The sequence below is a fragment of the Vombatus ursinus genome, unplaced genomic scaffold, assembly GCF_900497805.2.
Source record: "Vombatus ursinus unplaced genomic scaffold, bare-nosed wombat genome assembly UNPS02013950.1, whole genome shotgun sequence".
In the NCBI taxonomy this organism is placed as follows: domain Eukaryota; kingdom Metazoa; phylum Chordata; class Mammalia; order Diprotodontia; family Vombatidae; genus Vombatus; species Vombatus ursinus.
Window position 1 is genome coordinate 3,506,717 of NW_020953728.1, and position 17,370 is coordinate 3,524,086.

The window sequence follows — 17,370 nt, forward strand, 5'->3', positions numbered from 1 at the left end:
TCACCAGTGATGGGAACGGAGGAGATCAGCAAAAGAGAGAGAGGGAAAAGAGAGCCCAAGCCAGAGCTCTGAGAAACACCCATGTTTTTTGAGCAAGGGAGGAACATCAGTAGATAACAGAAGCAGACAGTCACTTAACCTCTATTAACTTCAGTTTCCTCATCTGTCAAATGGGGACAATAAGAGTACCAAGCTCATAGAGTTCCTGTGAGTATCAAATTCGATAATATATGTAAGGAGCACTACAAACTTTTAAGGGCTATACAAATAAACATTAGATGTCGATGTTATCATCAATCATTAATTCCACTTGCTACCCTGCAATTTTTATTTAGTCTGTACTATGGAACTGTAATTCATGTGGATATGAATCTTGTCTTACCAGGTTGTAGTTGCTTTCTCATTCTTGGATTTTGGTTGCTTTTTACTATATTGACTCTCTGTTTCTGTGGAGGTTTTTTCATGGCTTGGTTAACCCTTGGCACAGTTTTGATTGGAGATGTCTCTGGTTTTTTTACCTTTTTAGCATTAGTTACCACTGGCACACTTTCAGAAACAGAAGTCTCTTGGTTTTTCTGATCCAATTTTGTTGTCTGTATAAACTGTGCTGTCAGCACTTCAGCGCCTCAAAAAGAAATGACATTTTTTTTTCTTAAAGGAGGTTTCAGGTTGAAATCATCATCAGCATGGTTTTACCATTTTTTAAATGACAAAAAACTTATTTACATAGCTATATTAGTGGTTCAGAAAAATGCTAATTTAATTTTCTTTGGTTTTCTTTTTAAAAATAATCTCAATAACGATGAGCAAAACTTAAAATTTTGAGATTATCAAAGCAACTTAAAAACCTGATTTAAAGTTCTTAATGAAATTAGATATTTTAAAACTTGTTAAACTTCATTCTGCAAGCCAAATGAAGAGAAACATAAAGGTGCAACTATAAAAATGGCAAAGCACAACAATTCAGTGCAGCCTTCTAAATTAACACCAGTCTGAGACACATTAGTCTGGCACAGAACAATGGAGTAAAGAGAAGAAAAATTTAAACAAAAGTATGCTGGAATTTGTGGGGCAGCTAGGAGACACAGTGGATAGAGAACCAGCCTGGAGGTGGGAAGACTCATCTTCCTGAGTTCAAATCAGCCCAGGCAAGTCATTTAATCCTGTTTGTCTCAGTTTCCTCATCTGTAAAATGAGCAGGAGAAGGAAATGGCACACTACTCCTGTATCTTTGCCAAGAAAAACCAAAAAAAGAGGTTATGAAGAGTTGGACACTACTGAAACAACTGAACAATAACAAAAAAAATGTTGAAATTCATCTAGAAATTAAGGAAGAAAACAAGGCATTTGTAAGCACCTACTATGTGCCAGGCTCAACTTAAAAGGCAGAAAGGAAAACAATCTACATTCTGATAATCACTCAGGCTAAGAATCATAGAGAAACATTTAAGAACTCACAGAATCAATGAGAAGTGACATCAGCATGAGAAAAAACCTTTTAACTACAAAAGAATTCACTGAAATGAAGTTCTTGAGAATTCTATAATACACATACAAGAAGTGGTTGGGTATGCTGCCGGTCTCATACTTCTCTAAGAGGTTACCAGCATCTGTTCCTACAGTTCTGCGTATATATACATTCTCACTAAGTGAGAATCTCGGTGTGAAACAATCTCTGTCTATGTACATAAATATGCTCAAATAATGAATCTTCAAGATTAACAGACTTTTTGAGACACATTTTTGAAAACAAAAATGCTGTGCCCTCATCTTTATACCTCTTATATCCAAAAGTATGGTTATAACTGGGCTGTATTAATGATTTAACATCCCTGTGGCTTACATCCTTATTCCCTTCCACATAATTTGGAATCCAGTGATTCCTTTCTGTTCCCTTTGTTCCTTGAATACCATATCTCCTAACTTTCAGGCATATTTGCTGGCTGTCTCTCATGCTTCAAACTTTCCCCCTCCTCATTTCTATCTCCTGGCTGCCTTCATTTTCTTCAAATCTTAGCTAAAATTCAACCTTTTACAAGAAGCCTTTCCCAACTCAATCTTAGTGCCTTCCAAATTCTGAAATTTATCCCAATTTATCCTGTATATGTCTTGGTATACAGAGTTGTTTGCATGTTTTCTCCTCCATTAGACTCTGAGCTTCTTTAAAGTAAGGATTGTTTTTTTTTTTTGGGGCTGTTCTTTGTATCCCCAGAGCTCAGCAAGTACCAGGCATGTAGTAGATACTTAATATATGCTTCTTGACTTCTATCTATTAATATTCACTGATATTTTAAAATTACATCAAAATGGAACTTACCTCTTTTTCTTTTCTGAGGAAACTGACCTTTTGCTAGCTTAACCGTGGTTTCAATGGTAGTTACAGGTCCTGTTTTTTTGGAGAAAGGGCGGCATAAGTTCACCTTTTTATTCTGCATCACAACGGACATACTTGCTTTTCTTTTCGGCTGGATTCTCAGATTTGACGTTGGACACAACTGTAGAGTATTCTCATTAGCCTTACCTGTCCCCTCAGAGTATTTATTTTTTTCAGTTTCATTTTTCATTTGAGCCTCTGAGTCAACAAATTCAGGGTCCGGAGGCATAAAGAGAGAGAAGTCAACATCACAGACTCCATCAGAAATAGAAAAAGGTGATGGAGAATGCCCTGCTAGCAAATCCAAGGCTGTGGTTATTTCCAAAGCATAACCACTAGGATCTGAAAAGTAAGACTTCAGACGAGTTAAAGTCTTCTGAGTACACTTTTCAGAACTGTGACCCGACTTAAATTCACTGGACAGTGTGTCAAATGGGAAAAACTCTGGTTCTTCAAATGAATTTTGGGAAGACAATGAAGAATTTTTGTTCAGCTTGGCAAATTCTTGGAAATGATGCTTCACTAACACATTTGGATGGATTTCTTCCTCAGACAAAAATTTCTTTGCTTCCAGAAGAGCATAATGAAGGGTAGGCAAAATGGGTACAACTCTCACAGAAATGTCTTCTTCACATTTTGATTCTTTCCTACCTAAAAACATATATATATATATATAATATATACATACATATACACAATGTATAGTTACATTAAATCTATAATACAAAAATAATGCTTTACATTTTACATATTCTTAAAATGGTGAAAAAAATGACTGTAGTAAATTCAAAATGATAATCTAAACAGTGATAACATTATGTACATTTATACCTATTAGAGGTATCTAAATAATGGTAGAAAGGAAGGAAAATGAGTAAGTAAAAACAAACTTGCAGTGAACTCTCCATTAAATAGGGTAAGAGGGACTGGCACAGAGATAGGGACTGGAGCAGTGACTTCATTTGTATATGGAAATCCCAGTTGAGTCAAGTGTCTCTACCAATGAAGGTTAGCATTTTATCTGCACCTAATAGTCTTAAACAGCTGCCAATTATACAGTCAAATGCAGCTGACTAAAGCTGATCTTGTCCCCATTCCCAGACCCATGAATTGCCAGAAACTAACCAGACATTATCACATATAGCCTCTATTTTGCAAATGTCCTAAATTCTTCCTAATCTTTCTCTATGGACTTTCAGTAGTTATGCAAAACAACTTACCTTGCAAAACCACAGACTGTCCCAACCTTCTTGCATCTGCAGCCCCTCTCCCTCTGCTCATTTGCTGCTCCATAGAACCCCAGTTTGAACTCCTCGCCCCAACTGAAAATCATAATTTTTGCTATACTGGCTGCTTTCTCATTAATTCAAGTTGATACACCAAGTAGTAAGGTAATTTGCTCAGTCACAAAAGCTAGTATGTGTCAGGGACATGACTTAGTTTAAGATCTTCCAGACTCTAAGTCCAACTCTCTATTCCCCATCAGCACTCTGTGTTACACTGCCTCTCTAAGGGATAACTAAAACCTCTAGCCAGATATTCCCAAAGTAGGCAATAATGCCCCCAGGGGACACTACACCAGTGGGGGGGTAGGAGGCAGTAATAGCCTCGGGTGCAACTGAGAAAGGGGCAGTGGAAGTATAAAGAAAGAAGAGAAGAACATTTAAAAAAAACCGTTTGTGCATGTTTCATCTGTTGTATAACAGAGTTAAAGCTGTAGTGATTATGTTATTTTCCAAACATACATACAAAATGCCAAGTTATAACTGATCAGTAGTCAAGTTTGCCAACAGATCTTAACAAGCAAGTGTTGGCAGGTGAGCATGTTGCACACTGTTGGGAAGTCCAGCACGCATCAGCAGGAATATGTGAGAGTAATGACTTGTTTACAATACAATACTATATGGTTACATGATGCAATATTGTGTCATCAAAATTTCAATGGAGGGAAAAAAAACACAAATAAATTATTAAATTTAAGATATGTCACTTTTTTTAAATGATGCAAATTTTTAAGAAACCGTTAAAGGATTAAAGAAAGTAGATTTCGGGGGGGGGGGTGCTGAGTAATTTTTTTTAAAAAGGGAGTGATAGGCCAAATAAGTCTGCCCTAGATAATAATCACTTAAAAAAACAGAGGCAAAAAGGACTCAGAAAGACCATTTTGTTGTCCACCTCATCCTGCTCTCTTTGATAGAAGTATTAATTTAAAGGGAAACAGCCTGAAGGTAAACAAGAACATTTAAGAAGGATGAGAAGTACTGATAGTCCCTTCAAGCTCTGCAGCCTATAATCATAAGACAGGGAAATTGTGAACTAGATAATTAGCTCACAGGAATACCATATTTAGAACTGCCAATAATAATGAATTTCCATCAATCAATAAAACCCCAAGGAGGTTCAGGCCTATCAAATTCAATAACACACAAAGCTATTTAACAGAAATAAAAATTTACATGTCCACTCAGAAAAGACCAAGTAAAGATAAAAAATTCCTTAAGATAGAACATTACTGTTTTCTTAAGTGACATTAAGTACACAATATAAAATAGGAGAAACCAGATGCATAAAAAGAAAAATGTAAGTTACTTAAAAATTATTTCCTTTGTAGTTTCTTTCACCTTTCAACTCCCTCTTCCATCTCTTTTGAAAATTAATGGTACAGAACTAAGAGAAAAAACAATGCTACACTGACAGTAGCTAATAATACTTAAACAGCATTTTGCAAACAGTTAACGTTTGCCTGAAATAGGCGTGACATAGTTGTGAAAATCTGTTTGTAGCCTAATGTTATGGTATTTTCTAAGTTACTGGTGTTTCTCTAATATAGAACTAAATGAGAGAACTGAGAAAAATGGTTTCCACCTTCACACTGGTTGTCCATCATGCTTGGAGCACACTCACTTCTCATCTTACTTCTTGGAATTATTTCCTCAAAACTCAATTCAAGGGCTACCTTCTATATAAAGCTGCTATTGATGCCCTCTGTTTGCCACAGCCCTCTCCCCAAAGCTGGTATTTACTATGCATATACTATAATCTGAATATATGTGTGTGTTTTGTGCAAATTTACATAAGCATAAGTTTCCTCCTTCCCCAATAGAACGTTAAAGGCAAGGACTTAACTGTTTCATTTTGATTTTATATCCCCAATGTCTAACACAGTGGCTGACACCCAGTAGGCACTTAATAAATACTCAATTGGCTGACTAATGAATTGAACTAAGCTGGGGATATGGTTAGTCAAGAAAAAAAAATTCCTTAATTTTCCTATTTATGCCAAAAATAGGAATATTAAGATGGATATCATCAAGAACATGGAAAAAGTCTTATTATGTATAGCTGCACAGGATAATGCCATGTTCAAATTATACATACAAATTATGCATAAATAATACATTATTATATTATATATTAAGAATTATATCATATATAACTAGATATGGAGGCGTTCTAATACTTTTTGTTTTAAGAGAAAAGTTTATTTCTTTTAGGCTAAATGAAAACAATGAAATATTCAACTTCATCTCTGTAGTGAATCCTAAGCATATCCCTTAATTTTCTATACCTGTTGACAATGATGAAGGGAATAAAAACAAGGCATATAGGCTCTCAGGTTGATCACCAAAATCTGTAAAAAATGAAAGACAGAAAATGTTAAATGCTGTGGCATACTATGAAAACAAAAATATTTCTTTCAAAATAATTTCTCCTTACCTGTGTCCCACAGGAAGGCAGACGATGTAAGCAAAATAAGAAACCCTTGATCTTCTAAACATTTGATAATTGCCTATAATATATACCAAAAAGACAAAAAAAAACCACGTAAGAAAATCTATCTCTCTCCCCATACACCACACTTTAAATTGACATTTCTACTCATGAAAATGATAGTCCTAGAAAAAATTAAGTATGTATATGCAATTAATAGGAATTTTACTCCTTCTCTTGAAGTAAAAAAGTTCCAAGATTTCTTTCCTTATGGCCCTGGTAAAACTGTGTAAACATCCTTCTTTATCGCTAATTATTAAACTACCAAAGTAAAAGTGTACCATTAGTTATAGTTACTATTAGTTTTGCTTAACTGTCTTTAGGGATATATTTTCTAGGGGGACTTGTCGGGGTCTTTTGGAAAGTATTCTGTCAAAATATAACCTCTTTTTTTTTTTTTTAAAGTTGCACAGCAAGGGGCAGCTAGGTGACGCAGTAGCCAGAGCACCAGCCCTGGATTCAAGAGGACCTGAGTTCAAATTTGACCTCAGACACATAACACTTACTAGCTATGTGACCCTAGGCAAGTCACTTAACCCCATTGCCTAACCAAAAAAAAAAAAAAAGAAAAAGTTGCACAGCAGTGCTAAGAATAACTGGTTACCTGCCAAAAAGAAACTAAATGGAGATCTCTAGATTAGAGCACAGCAATTATTTACTTCTCCCTTTTTAACTATTACAAAATTTAAGGATAATTAGAACAATGACCTCGTATCTAAAATCATGCTTTACATTAGTCAAATTATGGAATGTTAATGTAGGAAAGAACCTTAGTGGTTACCTAATCTAATTTTCCATCCAGTATAACAATACCTTTAACAGTATCACTGACCTGAATGCATAGCAGTCACTTGAATACCTCCAGGGATAGAATGCTCCCTTTCTATACAACAGCCTATTCTATTATGAAGACAGCTCTATATTTTTATTAAGTTCTCTTGTTTTGAGCCCAAATCTGTATTACTCCTTAAAATTCTACCCACTGGTCCTACACTTCTACGAAGTACAGTAGTATATTCACTTAATTTGGGGTCTAGTCAATAACTATTTTAACAAGGAACAGATTAATCACATATCCACACATAATCACATTAACAAAAGCTAATAACTTCACACATGAAATAAAAACACTACACCTAAAAAAGTTAAGTGGAACACTCCACATATGCTATAGGTGTCATATGTAATGATAAAATTAAGCATTTATTTGATCTCTCATCTACCTGGACTGTTTGCCAAAATAAATACTGCCCACCAAAGAATGCAATCAAATGTTTAAACACCAATTTGTCATATTTTAAGGATAGCTAATGTAAAATATCCAAATGATAAGAAGGCCAGATGAGAAAAGGAAAAAGATCTAGCTGTAAAGGAAAGCTGGAAACAAAAAAAATCTATGGGTCTTGTTGAATAGGAAATTCTATCAAACTTTTAAACAATAATTAGTACCAATACTTTCCAAATTATTCTCAAAAAGTGAGGAAAAGCACCCTACCAAAACCTTTTATGCGACAAATATTGTCCTAGTACCTAAACCAGCTAAACACAAAAGGAAAACTATTTGAAAACTTTTAACAAAATTCTGTCAAACAGACAAAAGTGAATTATCCAAGAAAGCATTTATTATGATCAAGTGGGGTTTACAACAAGGGTTCAAGGATGGTTCAACACCAGGAAAGGAATCAATAAAATTAATTATATTAAAAACTAAAATATCTAAAACCATATGATTATCTCAATTGATGAAGAAAAAGCCTTTTACAAAGGGCAGCATTCTTTTATGCTAAAAACCAATAAAATATAGGCACAGAAGGATCTTTTTTTAATATAAAAAGCATCTATTTAAAATCAAAAGTAAGCCTCATATGCAATGGGGATGCACTAGAATGTTTTTCCAATAAATATGGGAATAAATCAAGGATGTCCATGTCCATTCTCCCTACTATTATTTAATATAGTTCTAAAAATGCTGGCAATATCAATAAGACAAGAGAAAGATATTGAAGGCATAAAGATAGGTAAAAGAGGTGATAAAACTATCTCTATAATTTACACTTTTAATGCTAGACCAATCAAATTACTAAGTGTACATTTTATAGAACTTGAACGAAATTAATTTGGAAAAACAAAAAATCTAAAACATCAAGGGAAATTATAAAAATAGGGACCACAGTGGGATAGCACTTCCAGATCTGAAACTATATTAATTATATCGCAGCTGTCATCAAAACTATCTGGTATTGATTTAAAAATAAATAGATCAATTAAATAGAGGAGATAAAGAAGAACCAGAAATAATGGAACTCAATAACCTAATGTTTCATAAATTAGAAAAGATAAATTAGCTAGGAAAAAAACTTATTTGTTAAAAACTTCTGCTAAGACTAGAAAACAACTTGGCCAAAATTAGAATCAGAGCAACACATATTTCACAACACATTCTTTTTTTCTTTTGCTTTTTTTTTGGTGAGGCAATCAGGGTTAAGTGACTTGCCCATGGTCACACAGCCAGTAAGTGTTAAGTGTCTGAGACTGGATTTGAACTCAGGTCCTCCTGACTCCAAGGCCAGAGCTATATTCACTGCGCCACCTAGCTCCCCCCTCTACAACATATTCTAAACGAATATGCAACCTTAATATTAAAAGATCATACTATGTTCTAAAATATTTATAGCAGCTCTCTTTGAAGTAGCAAAGAACTGGAAATCACAGAGATGCCAGTCAATTGGGGAATGGCTCAACAAGTTGTGGCATATGATTGTGATGGAATACTACTGCTCGATGATCTTAGAAAAACATGGACAGATGTGCAGGAAATAATGAAGAGCAAAATAAGCAGAACCAAGAGGACGTTATACACAGTAATAGCAATTTTTTTTATGAACAACTTTGAGTGACTAAGTCATTTTGACTATTATAAATACTCAAATTAACTACAAAGGACAGATGAAGACGCAATCTGCGTCCAGAGAAAGAACTGATAAGTAGAAGTATGTATAGAATGATTTTACATATATACATATTTGTGTCTAATGAAAACCATGGGGTGGGGGGAGAGAAAAAAAAGAAATTTACATGACAACTTTATTATATACTTAAAAGGAATAGCAAGTTATAGGTAATAGATCTGCAGTTTCATGTGCAATTAACTTTTTTTAAAAATTATACTATGTTATGGAAATGTTTGTTTTATTCCATAAATTAAAAGATCATACTACAAAAGTTATTAAAGAAGCAAATCATAAACCTCTCACAACTCTGAGTAGAAGTTCTATTCCTAACTAAACAAGAATAAGACACAATTATGAAAGATAGAACAGAAAACTAAGTACATGAAACTGAAACGTTTCTGCACAGACAAAAGTAAAGCATCTAGTATAAAAGAATGAAAATGGTCAAATAGGAGAAAAATCTGCATCAAAATTTTTTTGATAAGGGTTTAGTATTCAAGATACGTAAACAATAAATGTATATAAGACCAATAGTCATTTCCCAATAGATAAATATTCAAAGGTTATGAACAAAGAATTCTCAAAAGAAGAACTATGAAGTATTCACAACCACAGGAAAGAATGCTCCAAATCACTAATGAAAGAAATACAAGTCAAAACAACCCTGATGTTTCACCTCACACCCTTCTATTGGCAAATATGACAAAAAATGGCAATAGTCAATGTTGGCAGGGTTGTGGGAAAATGCCAATATATTGCTGGTGGAGCTGTAAATAATGGCATAACCATTTTGGAACATAGTTTGGAATTACACAAATAAAGTAATTAAGCTACCCATACTCTCTGAATCAGACACTTCATTACTGGGCTTAAACTCATAAAGAGTCATTGATAAGAAGAAAGTTCTCATATACTCCAAAATATTTATTTTGTTCAGTCATTTGTCAGTTGTGTCTGACTCTTCAAGACCCCATTTTTGAGGTTTTCTTGGGAAAAATACTGGAGTGGTTTGTCATTTCCTTTTCCAGCTCATTGTACAGATGAAGAGACTGAGGCAAAGTTAAATGACTTGCCCAGGGTCACACAGCTAGTAAGTGTCTGAGACCAGATTTAAACTCAGGAAGAGCAGTCTTCTGGACTCCAAGCCTGTCACTCTATCCATTGTGCAACCAAGCTTCCGACAAAATATTTATCCACGTTCTTTTATTTATTTTTTTTTAATTTTAGGCAATTGGGGTTAAGTGACTTGCCCAGGGTCACACAGCTAGTAAGAGTCAAGTGTTGGTCTGAGTCCATATTTGAACTCAGGTCCTCCTGTCTTCAGGGCCGGTGCTCTATCCACTGCGCCACCTTGCTGCTCCACGCCAAAATATTTATAGCAATACCTTTTATGACAGTAAAAAATTGGAAACAAAGTAAATGCCCACAAATTGAGGAATGGATAAACAAATTGTGGCACACGAATGTAATGGAACATTACTGTACTGTAAGAAATAATGTGTGATTATTAATACAAAAAAGAATGGAAAGATCTAAACAAATCAATAATGAAGCAGAGCCAAGAAAATAATATGTATGGTAACTATAAGAATGTAAATGGAAACCCCCCCACCAAAATCAAGTGAATGTAACAAAATTATAAAGATCAAATATGGCTAGAATGAAGAGACATGAAAGGAAATCCCTAACCCACCTTTTTGTGGAGACAGACATTGTGTTAGAGACAGCCAATGTGTTAGCCATTCCACATGTTTTTATACTTTTTATCAATCAGTTGTGCTGATTTTTTTCCCTCTTGAAAAAAAAACAGTATTTGTTATTTTGGGATGGCTGTCTGGCAGAGGGGAAGGCATACAGGGGATAACTGTGATGATGTAAGAAACAGAAGTTATGAATAAAAACTTATCCTAAAAAATTTTTTTAAGGATAGCTAAACTGTGTTTTGCTACTTGAGACTGCATATTATGGCTAGAACAAAATGACCACAATGTTTTTTAAAAAGAAGGGAATGAACCAAAACGTAATGAATAATTTAATAGAAGTATCACAATGAAAATGTGAAACTGCAAGATCTTTTTTCTATTTGATGACTTGGTCTTAGAGGTTATTTACAGCAGCAGTGACAATTTGGTTTCTAAACCAAAAATGACTTTCACTGTTTATTTCCTACATCAGAGGAAAATGAAAGTAAAAATGATTAGGCCTTTCATTGTTTGCCTTTTCAACCCTGAATACAAAAGTGAAAGTAAAATTCTTTAGACTACCAATTAAACTCCCCACACACAACCACAAAATCTTCTTAAAAAAAAAAAGCAAAGTAAAACAGAAATGTTTGCTATGTTATCAGTGAATTGAAAGTCACAGATCATAGTAGAGCTGGAAAGGACCTTAAAAATCATCTACTCCAATCCCCTATTTATACAGGTAAGGAAACTGAGGCCCAGGGAGGGTAAATGACTTACTTGCTCAATATCACATTAATAACAAAACCAGAATATGAACTCGGATCCAAATACCCTTTCTAAACAGTGGAAAAGCCTCCTTTTAACTTACACTCTAAAGGGAAATATCATTAGAATCTTTTAAATTTTAGAACTAATTTAACCATTTCTACTAACAAAAGAGGAATTTATCGTTATGGCATAGCCCAGAAAGTATTCTACCCTTTCATTGTTAATACAGGGTGTTCTAGCATAACAAATGAAGTCTAACAAAATATATACACCTTGGCTTTTCAAGGCAAATTCAATTCATTTCCTTAAGTGTTTCAATAATTATAGCTTCAACTCAACAAGATTCATAGCAAGGAATATAAAATATATAGTACCACCCGTAAACTCATGATGAAGGTTCAAGCATCAAATGATGATGCATAATTCAGACTTAAATCCAAAAGAAACACATCTGGCTTTTAACTAGTTTTCTATTAACTTTAATTTCTCTAAGAACTTAAAAGCAGTTCAGGATCCATTGGTATGTTTCCTGAAAATAATCTGAAAATTTCATTCCTATTTTGTATCCAATTACCACATGAACCCTACCAATCCTGTAAAATATCACTTATAATTTGTACAATAAATTACCTTCAGATTAAACATGTTAAAAAAAAAAGAACATTTTATTTTCCCTTGCAAGCTCTGTAATTAAGTAATACCGACAGGAGTATTTCAAAAACTCTAGGCCACAGAACCACTCCCTCCTCTTCCTCCTTTAGCTTCCATTCCCAAATAAACGCTAGCTAACATGCAAGCATTACCATCATTTGAAATTGCACACATGAAGTTCTACAACCTGATCTTTGCAAATAAGCAAGTAGTTGGGGTTTCTTGCAACTCTTTGTAGTTTAATCTGGATGTTGTAAGTTAGTCAATTTGCATCAAATGCTTTTGGGATTCACATGTCAGAGTAAATGTTCTAGGAAGGGTATCTATTCCTCTGAGAGGATTTCGGGAAAGCCTTTCTTTTCTTATATTCCTTATAAAACATCTTCTAGGGAATTTATATAGTACAAGTCTCTTCCTACAACTGGTAAGATTTAAGACCAAAAGGAGATGAGAACATTTGTCTTAAGAGTGCTCAATAAAAAATGAGGAAGAATGAAAATTCTCTAATCAGCATTGAAATGATTTATTCTACTAAGCAGATCTAGCTAAAAATGAGATGCAAAATTCTCAGTTATTTAAGAAATAACAATACTTAAGTCCATGTCCTTACCAATTCTTTAGTTTTTATGTATTCTGTTAGTTGATCTAATTTCTTCCCTTGTTTGTTCGATATTTCCACTTCGCACATGCTGAAGTATAAACCCTGGTGACAGTCTGTAAAGAGGACAAATAAGATGTGTGAAAACAGTAACATATAACAGAAACACTCTTAAAGACCTTTTCTTGCTCTGAACTTCACAAGGAAAAAAAAATTTTATAAAACAAATCAGTTCATCAATCTGCAGGCACCTGGTGATAAACTTCTCCAAATTTAGGTAGGTCAGTCCTCAGACAACAGATATATAGTACATCACGATGCCTGTGCTTGAAGCTTTTCCAGCTTGGGAGGACCTACCAGAGCTTATACTCTGTGATATAGATAACAGAGTGTCATCTCCATAAGGTAATAAAGTAGAGTAGAATTTCAGTGGAGGCTCAAGTATTTGCTTGAATGGATCTTAGATATCATGAATATGGGTAATTCCTCCAATGGTGCAAACTGTAACTCATCCACACCTCACTTTGCTAGGGGACTCCTGTGAGGTGTCACAGCATTTCAGAGGTACCTGTGCAGAATGTGGGTTCCCTGCTCTCACCAAATATCTAATCTCTTCTATACTGCTTCTTACATAAAATTTACCATTGGCAATATGCTATGGTCCAGTTGTGCTCACCATGCATTCCACTGCTCTTTGAGTGGCCCACAATTTTGATTCTTTGGAAATAGTGATATTCCATGATTCATAGCCATGAAAACTTGTCCATTAGAATACAAGTTCCTTGAAGGCTGGGACTCGCATTTTTCCTTTTGTGTCTCCAGTGCTTGGTCCCATGCCTGGCATACAGTAAGCACTTAAATGCCTACTGATTGACTGATCACTAGAACAATATTAATGTTTAAAAAATGAGGTTTTATTTCAAGGAGAAGCTTTGCGTCACTGATGTGTGAAAGTTTTCCAAATGCAATTCCATCCTACTCTCTTCTTGCTATTCAATTCTGGTCTTAGTTCACTGTTCATCTGCAACATTTTTCCAAGATTTTTCCAGGTTTGTAGACTGTCCATCCAACTACATATCCATCTGTACAATGGGCATTTTAAATCCACTTGGTTTTTCTTCTGTGGACTGTTAGGTCAAACTCTTATGTGACTGCTGATTTCATTTAGGAGGCTATGCAATATTCCAGGGCTTGGTGTAGTTAGCACAAATCATCTGTAACCCAGAGCATATGGAGAACTCGTCATCTAGAGAGAATCACTGATTTGTACCATGCACTGGACTTCCTCCATGATAGCAGCTACGATTCCTTTGATATTCAGAGTAAATGAACATAGTTCTTCATGTATCTTTCAAGGAATCTTTGTTTAACATACGTATAGAAGACAAGTCGTAGGAAAGGAAGTATTTAATGCTACCTTTTACTCTAGCAGATTAAGTGCTTTTTTGAAATAAACAAAAAATAAGCACTGTGAGATCTTATGTTATTTGCACCCTTTTAATCAGTCCTGTGACTGCAAGATGTGATGTGCTGTAGAATATCATTCATGCAAACTGCCTCATCCATTCTCAGTTTCATTAAGGATGTCCTTATATGTATATGGATTATCCTAGAAGTTTTGTAAAGAGTAGAAAATACAAATAATGATCAATGTCTCAATCACTATTTTTCATAGTATCAGTGATTGTTCCAAATCATTTGACATATCTCCTGTTGTCTGATGGGCAATTCAAGGCACAGTGCTAGGTAATAACAAAGAAAAAAAATGACACAGTCCTTGCCTTCGAGGAGTCTACACCATACTTAAGGGAAACAACATGTTCACAAATAATTAAATACAAAATAAATATAAAGTAATTACAGGGAGAGGGAGTACCAACAACTGGAGAAATTAGGAAAGGTCTCTTGTATTAGGTGGCATTTGAGCTGAGCTGTGAAGGAAGCTAGAGATTCTAAGATGAGGGGGAGTATTTCAGGTAAAAGCAACAGTACAAAAAGTGTGCAGAAAGTGCAGAACTTAAAAATATGTTGTGTAGAGGAAGGGAACAAGCATTTAAATAGCACCTACCACATGCCAGGCATTGTGCTAAGTGCTGTATACAGACAACAAATATGTCCGCTTGGCTGAAAAGCAAAATGTGCAAAAGAAAGTAATACACAATTAAACTAGAAATATAGGTTGGAGCTAGTCTATAGAGAGGGCTTTAAATGATAGAGGAGTCGGTATTTTATCTTAGAAGTAATAGACAGCCTTTGAAAATGTCATGAGTGACCATCAAACTTGTGCTTTAGGAAAATCAATTTGGCAGCTATGTGAAGAATTGCATTACAGATGGGACAGGAGATCAGTAAGGAGGTATAATGCTGCAATGAAGTGATGAGGGCCTGAACAAGGGAGGTTGTAGTACAAGTAGAGAGAATGAGATGGAAACAGGAGACGGTGTGGAAGTAGAATCAGTAAGATTCGGTAACTTATTGGATATCTCGAGATTCTATGAGGCTCTCAAAATCATGTAGACTCCAACAGAGACTTTCTCTGGTACAGTGGCTTTTCCCATCATTGCTTTCTTTAGTGATAGTTCTACTTCATCATATAGCATACTGGAAAACTATGATGTTAAGAGTTCATTTGTGGTAGTTTTACTGCCATTGGTGGAGAAAACGTTGGTATAGAAGTTGACAGATTTTCTTTCATTTTGCATCTGTTGTTTTCCCATTTTACCCTTAATTGCTCTCGTGATCATCTCATGAAAAGCTTTCTGTAAACTTATTTTTCCCTTAACTACGTCTTCATATTTCAATAGGCAATATTGTTCATAATTTACAACTATCCTTGTTGGTAATTTGCAAACAAGTTTAGATTCTACCAGGGGTAGGGAACCTGTGGCCTCCTAGGTCCTTTGGTGCAGCCCTTTGACTGAGTCCAAGTTTTACAAAACAAATCCTTTTATTAAAGGGATTTGTTCTATTCAGTTTGGATTCGATCTAAGGGCTGTACTTAAGGACCTAGAGGGCCACATGTGGCCTCCAGGTCACAGGTTCCCCACCCCTGTTCTAAACCACTATTACCCTTGGCTGTCATGTCTTTCTATTTGGCAAGATCAAGTATTTGCTATGTTCCTTTTGTTCTCTCATCAATAAGATTTCCTTAGTGATAGTTCACATTGATGACTGTTTCTTTATTCATTTCCCATTTCTTTTTTCATGTCAAGAACTTATTTAAATAGGACAAGAGCTATTTGAACTTATCTTCCCATTTTGATTCCTTCTACTTTCATATGTATTGTGATCTTTGCTATGAAAAGTTGATGGTCACTATAAAGATCACAGATTGGGAAATGATTCCCACATCAGTAACCAGTTATTTCCTGCCCCTTTTTCTTTTTTGAAGGAAGCATTCATGACATATAGGCACAAGTCTTCTGTGTAATCTACAAACCTTGCATCTTTTGCTTCTTGACCAAGTCAAATTTCCCAACATATTTGTCATCAATCTTCCCTGTCTACTTTTGCATAGATTAAATGAGTTAACGTATATAAAGTGTTTACAAACATGAGATACTGTTATTATTTGAATCTACCAGTATTTTAAATGTTTAATTTTGAGGGCTTTGAAAATTTCTTCACAAATTTCTCTACTTGTTGATCCTCTGGAGCTGATGTTGGGGCATAAGCTTCAATTATTTTCCTGAGAGTGTTTTTTAGCTTATGTTCAACATGGACATTGTGAGGTAAGATCTCATAAATTGTCCCATGCAATGATGTGTCCTATTGTCTTTGGATTTAGGATGAAAGCAACTGCCAATTCCTTATTTGTCACTTTAAAAAGAATCTAATAAGTCATTCAACCATTTAGCATTAGCATCCTTCTATCTTCTGATTTTATTTATAATTCAAATGTCAACATTGCTATGATTCAGTTTCTCCAATAGTATGCCAACTTCTAAGTTGCTGGATAAGAATCTTACTTTTATTGTAACAAAACTTAAAATGAACATTTAAAGATGACATAAAAACTGTGTGATTAACCTCTGCCTCCTTTTTCATTTTTTTCACTTTCATTACAGAAATGTGAACGGCTACAAAAGACTGGAGGTCACTTCATTTTTTTGCTTTGTGGATTTTTGTCATGGCCAAAGAATTTGTCAACTAAGGCTAGTCTACTGGTGACAAATTTCTAAACCAAAGTATGGTCCTTAGATAAGTCTTGCTGGGAATGTACTTAAAACCTGTCAAGAACAGTAGAACTTGTCAAAGTTTCCACTCCTCAGAAAAAGCCTTAAAAGAGAAGCCACTTCACTCCATGATGAGAATTAGAGTAGGATATTAAGAGCACAAAAAAATGTTAATATTTCAAATATAATGCCATGTCTTTATAATAAAAATTATTTTGTTTAGCCTGAATACGTTCTAAATCTCCAATATTTTTTAAAATAAAAAATTTATTTTTAATTTACAGCAATTCTTTTTGTGGTGGCAAAGAACTGGAAATTGAGGGGACGCCCATCAACTGGGGAATGTCTAAACAAGTACTATTGTGCTTCAAGAAATGACAAGCAAGCAGACTTCAGA

At 34.7% G+C, this 17,370-nt stretch overlaps 1 protein-coding gene across 3 annotated transcripts in view; it reads right to left on the reverse strand.

Annotated features, from left to right (window-relative positions):
- Positions 1-17,370, reverse strand: part of TASOR2 (transcription activation suppressor family member 2) — a 110,759-nt gene that overhangs the window by 32,278 nt on the left and 61,111 nt on the right. For 2 of the 3 annotated variants that reach the window (XM_027858929.1, XM_027858931.1), the window contains 5 exons: positions 12,811-12,914; positions 6,092-6,164; positions 5,943-6,005; positions 2,318-3,025; positions 383-625 (listed from right to left, as the gene is read on the reverse strand). In XM_027858929.1, coding sequence (XP_027714730.1) covers positions 383-625; positions 2,318-3,025; positions 5,943-6,005; positions 6,092-6,164; positions 12,811-12,914 — 1,191 coding nt within the window. Of the gene's footprint in view, positions 1-382; positions 626-2,317; positions 3,026-5,942; positions 6,006-6,091; positions 6,165-12,810; positions 12,915-13,474; positions 13,562-17,370 lie in introns of those variants that run through there. The other variant, XM_027858930.1, reaches the window with a different exon arrangement.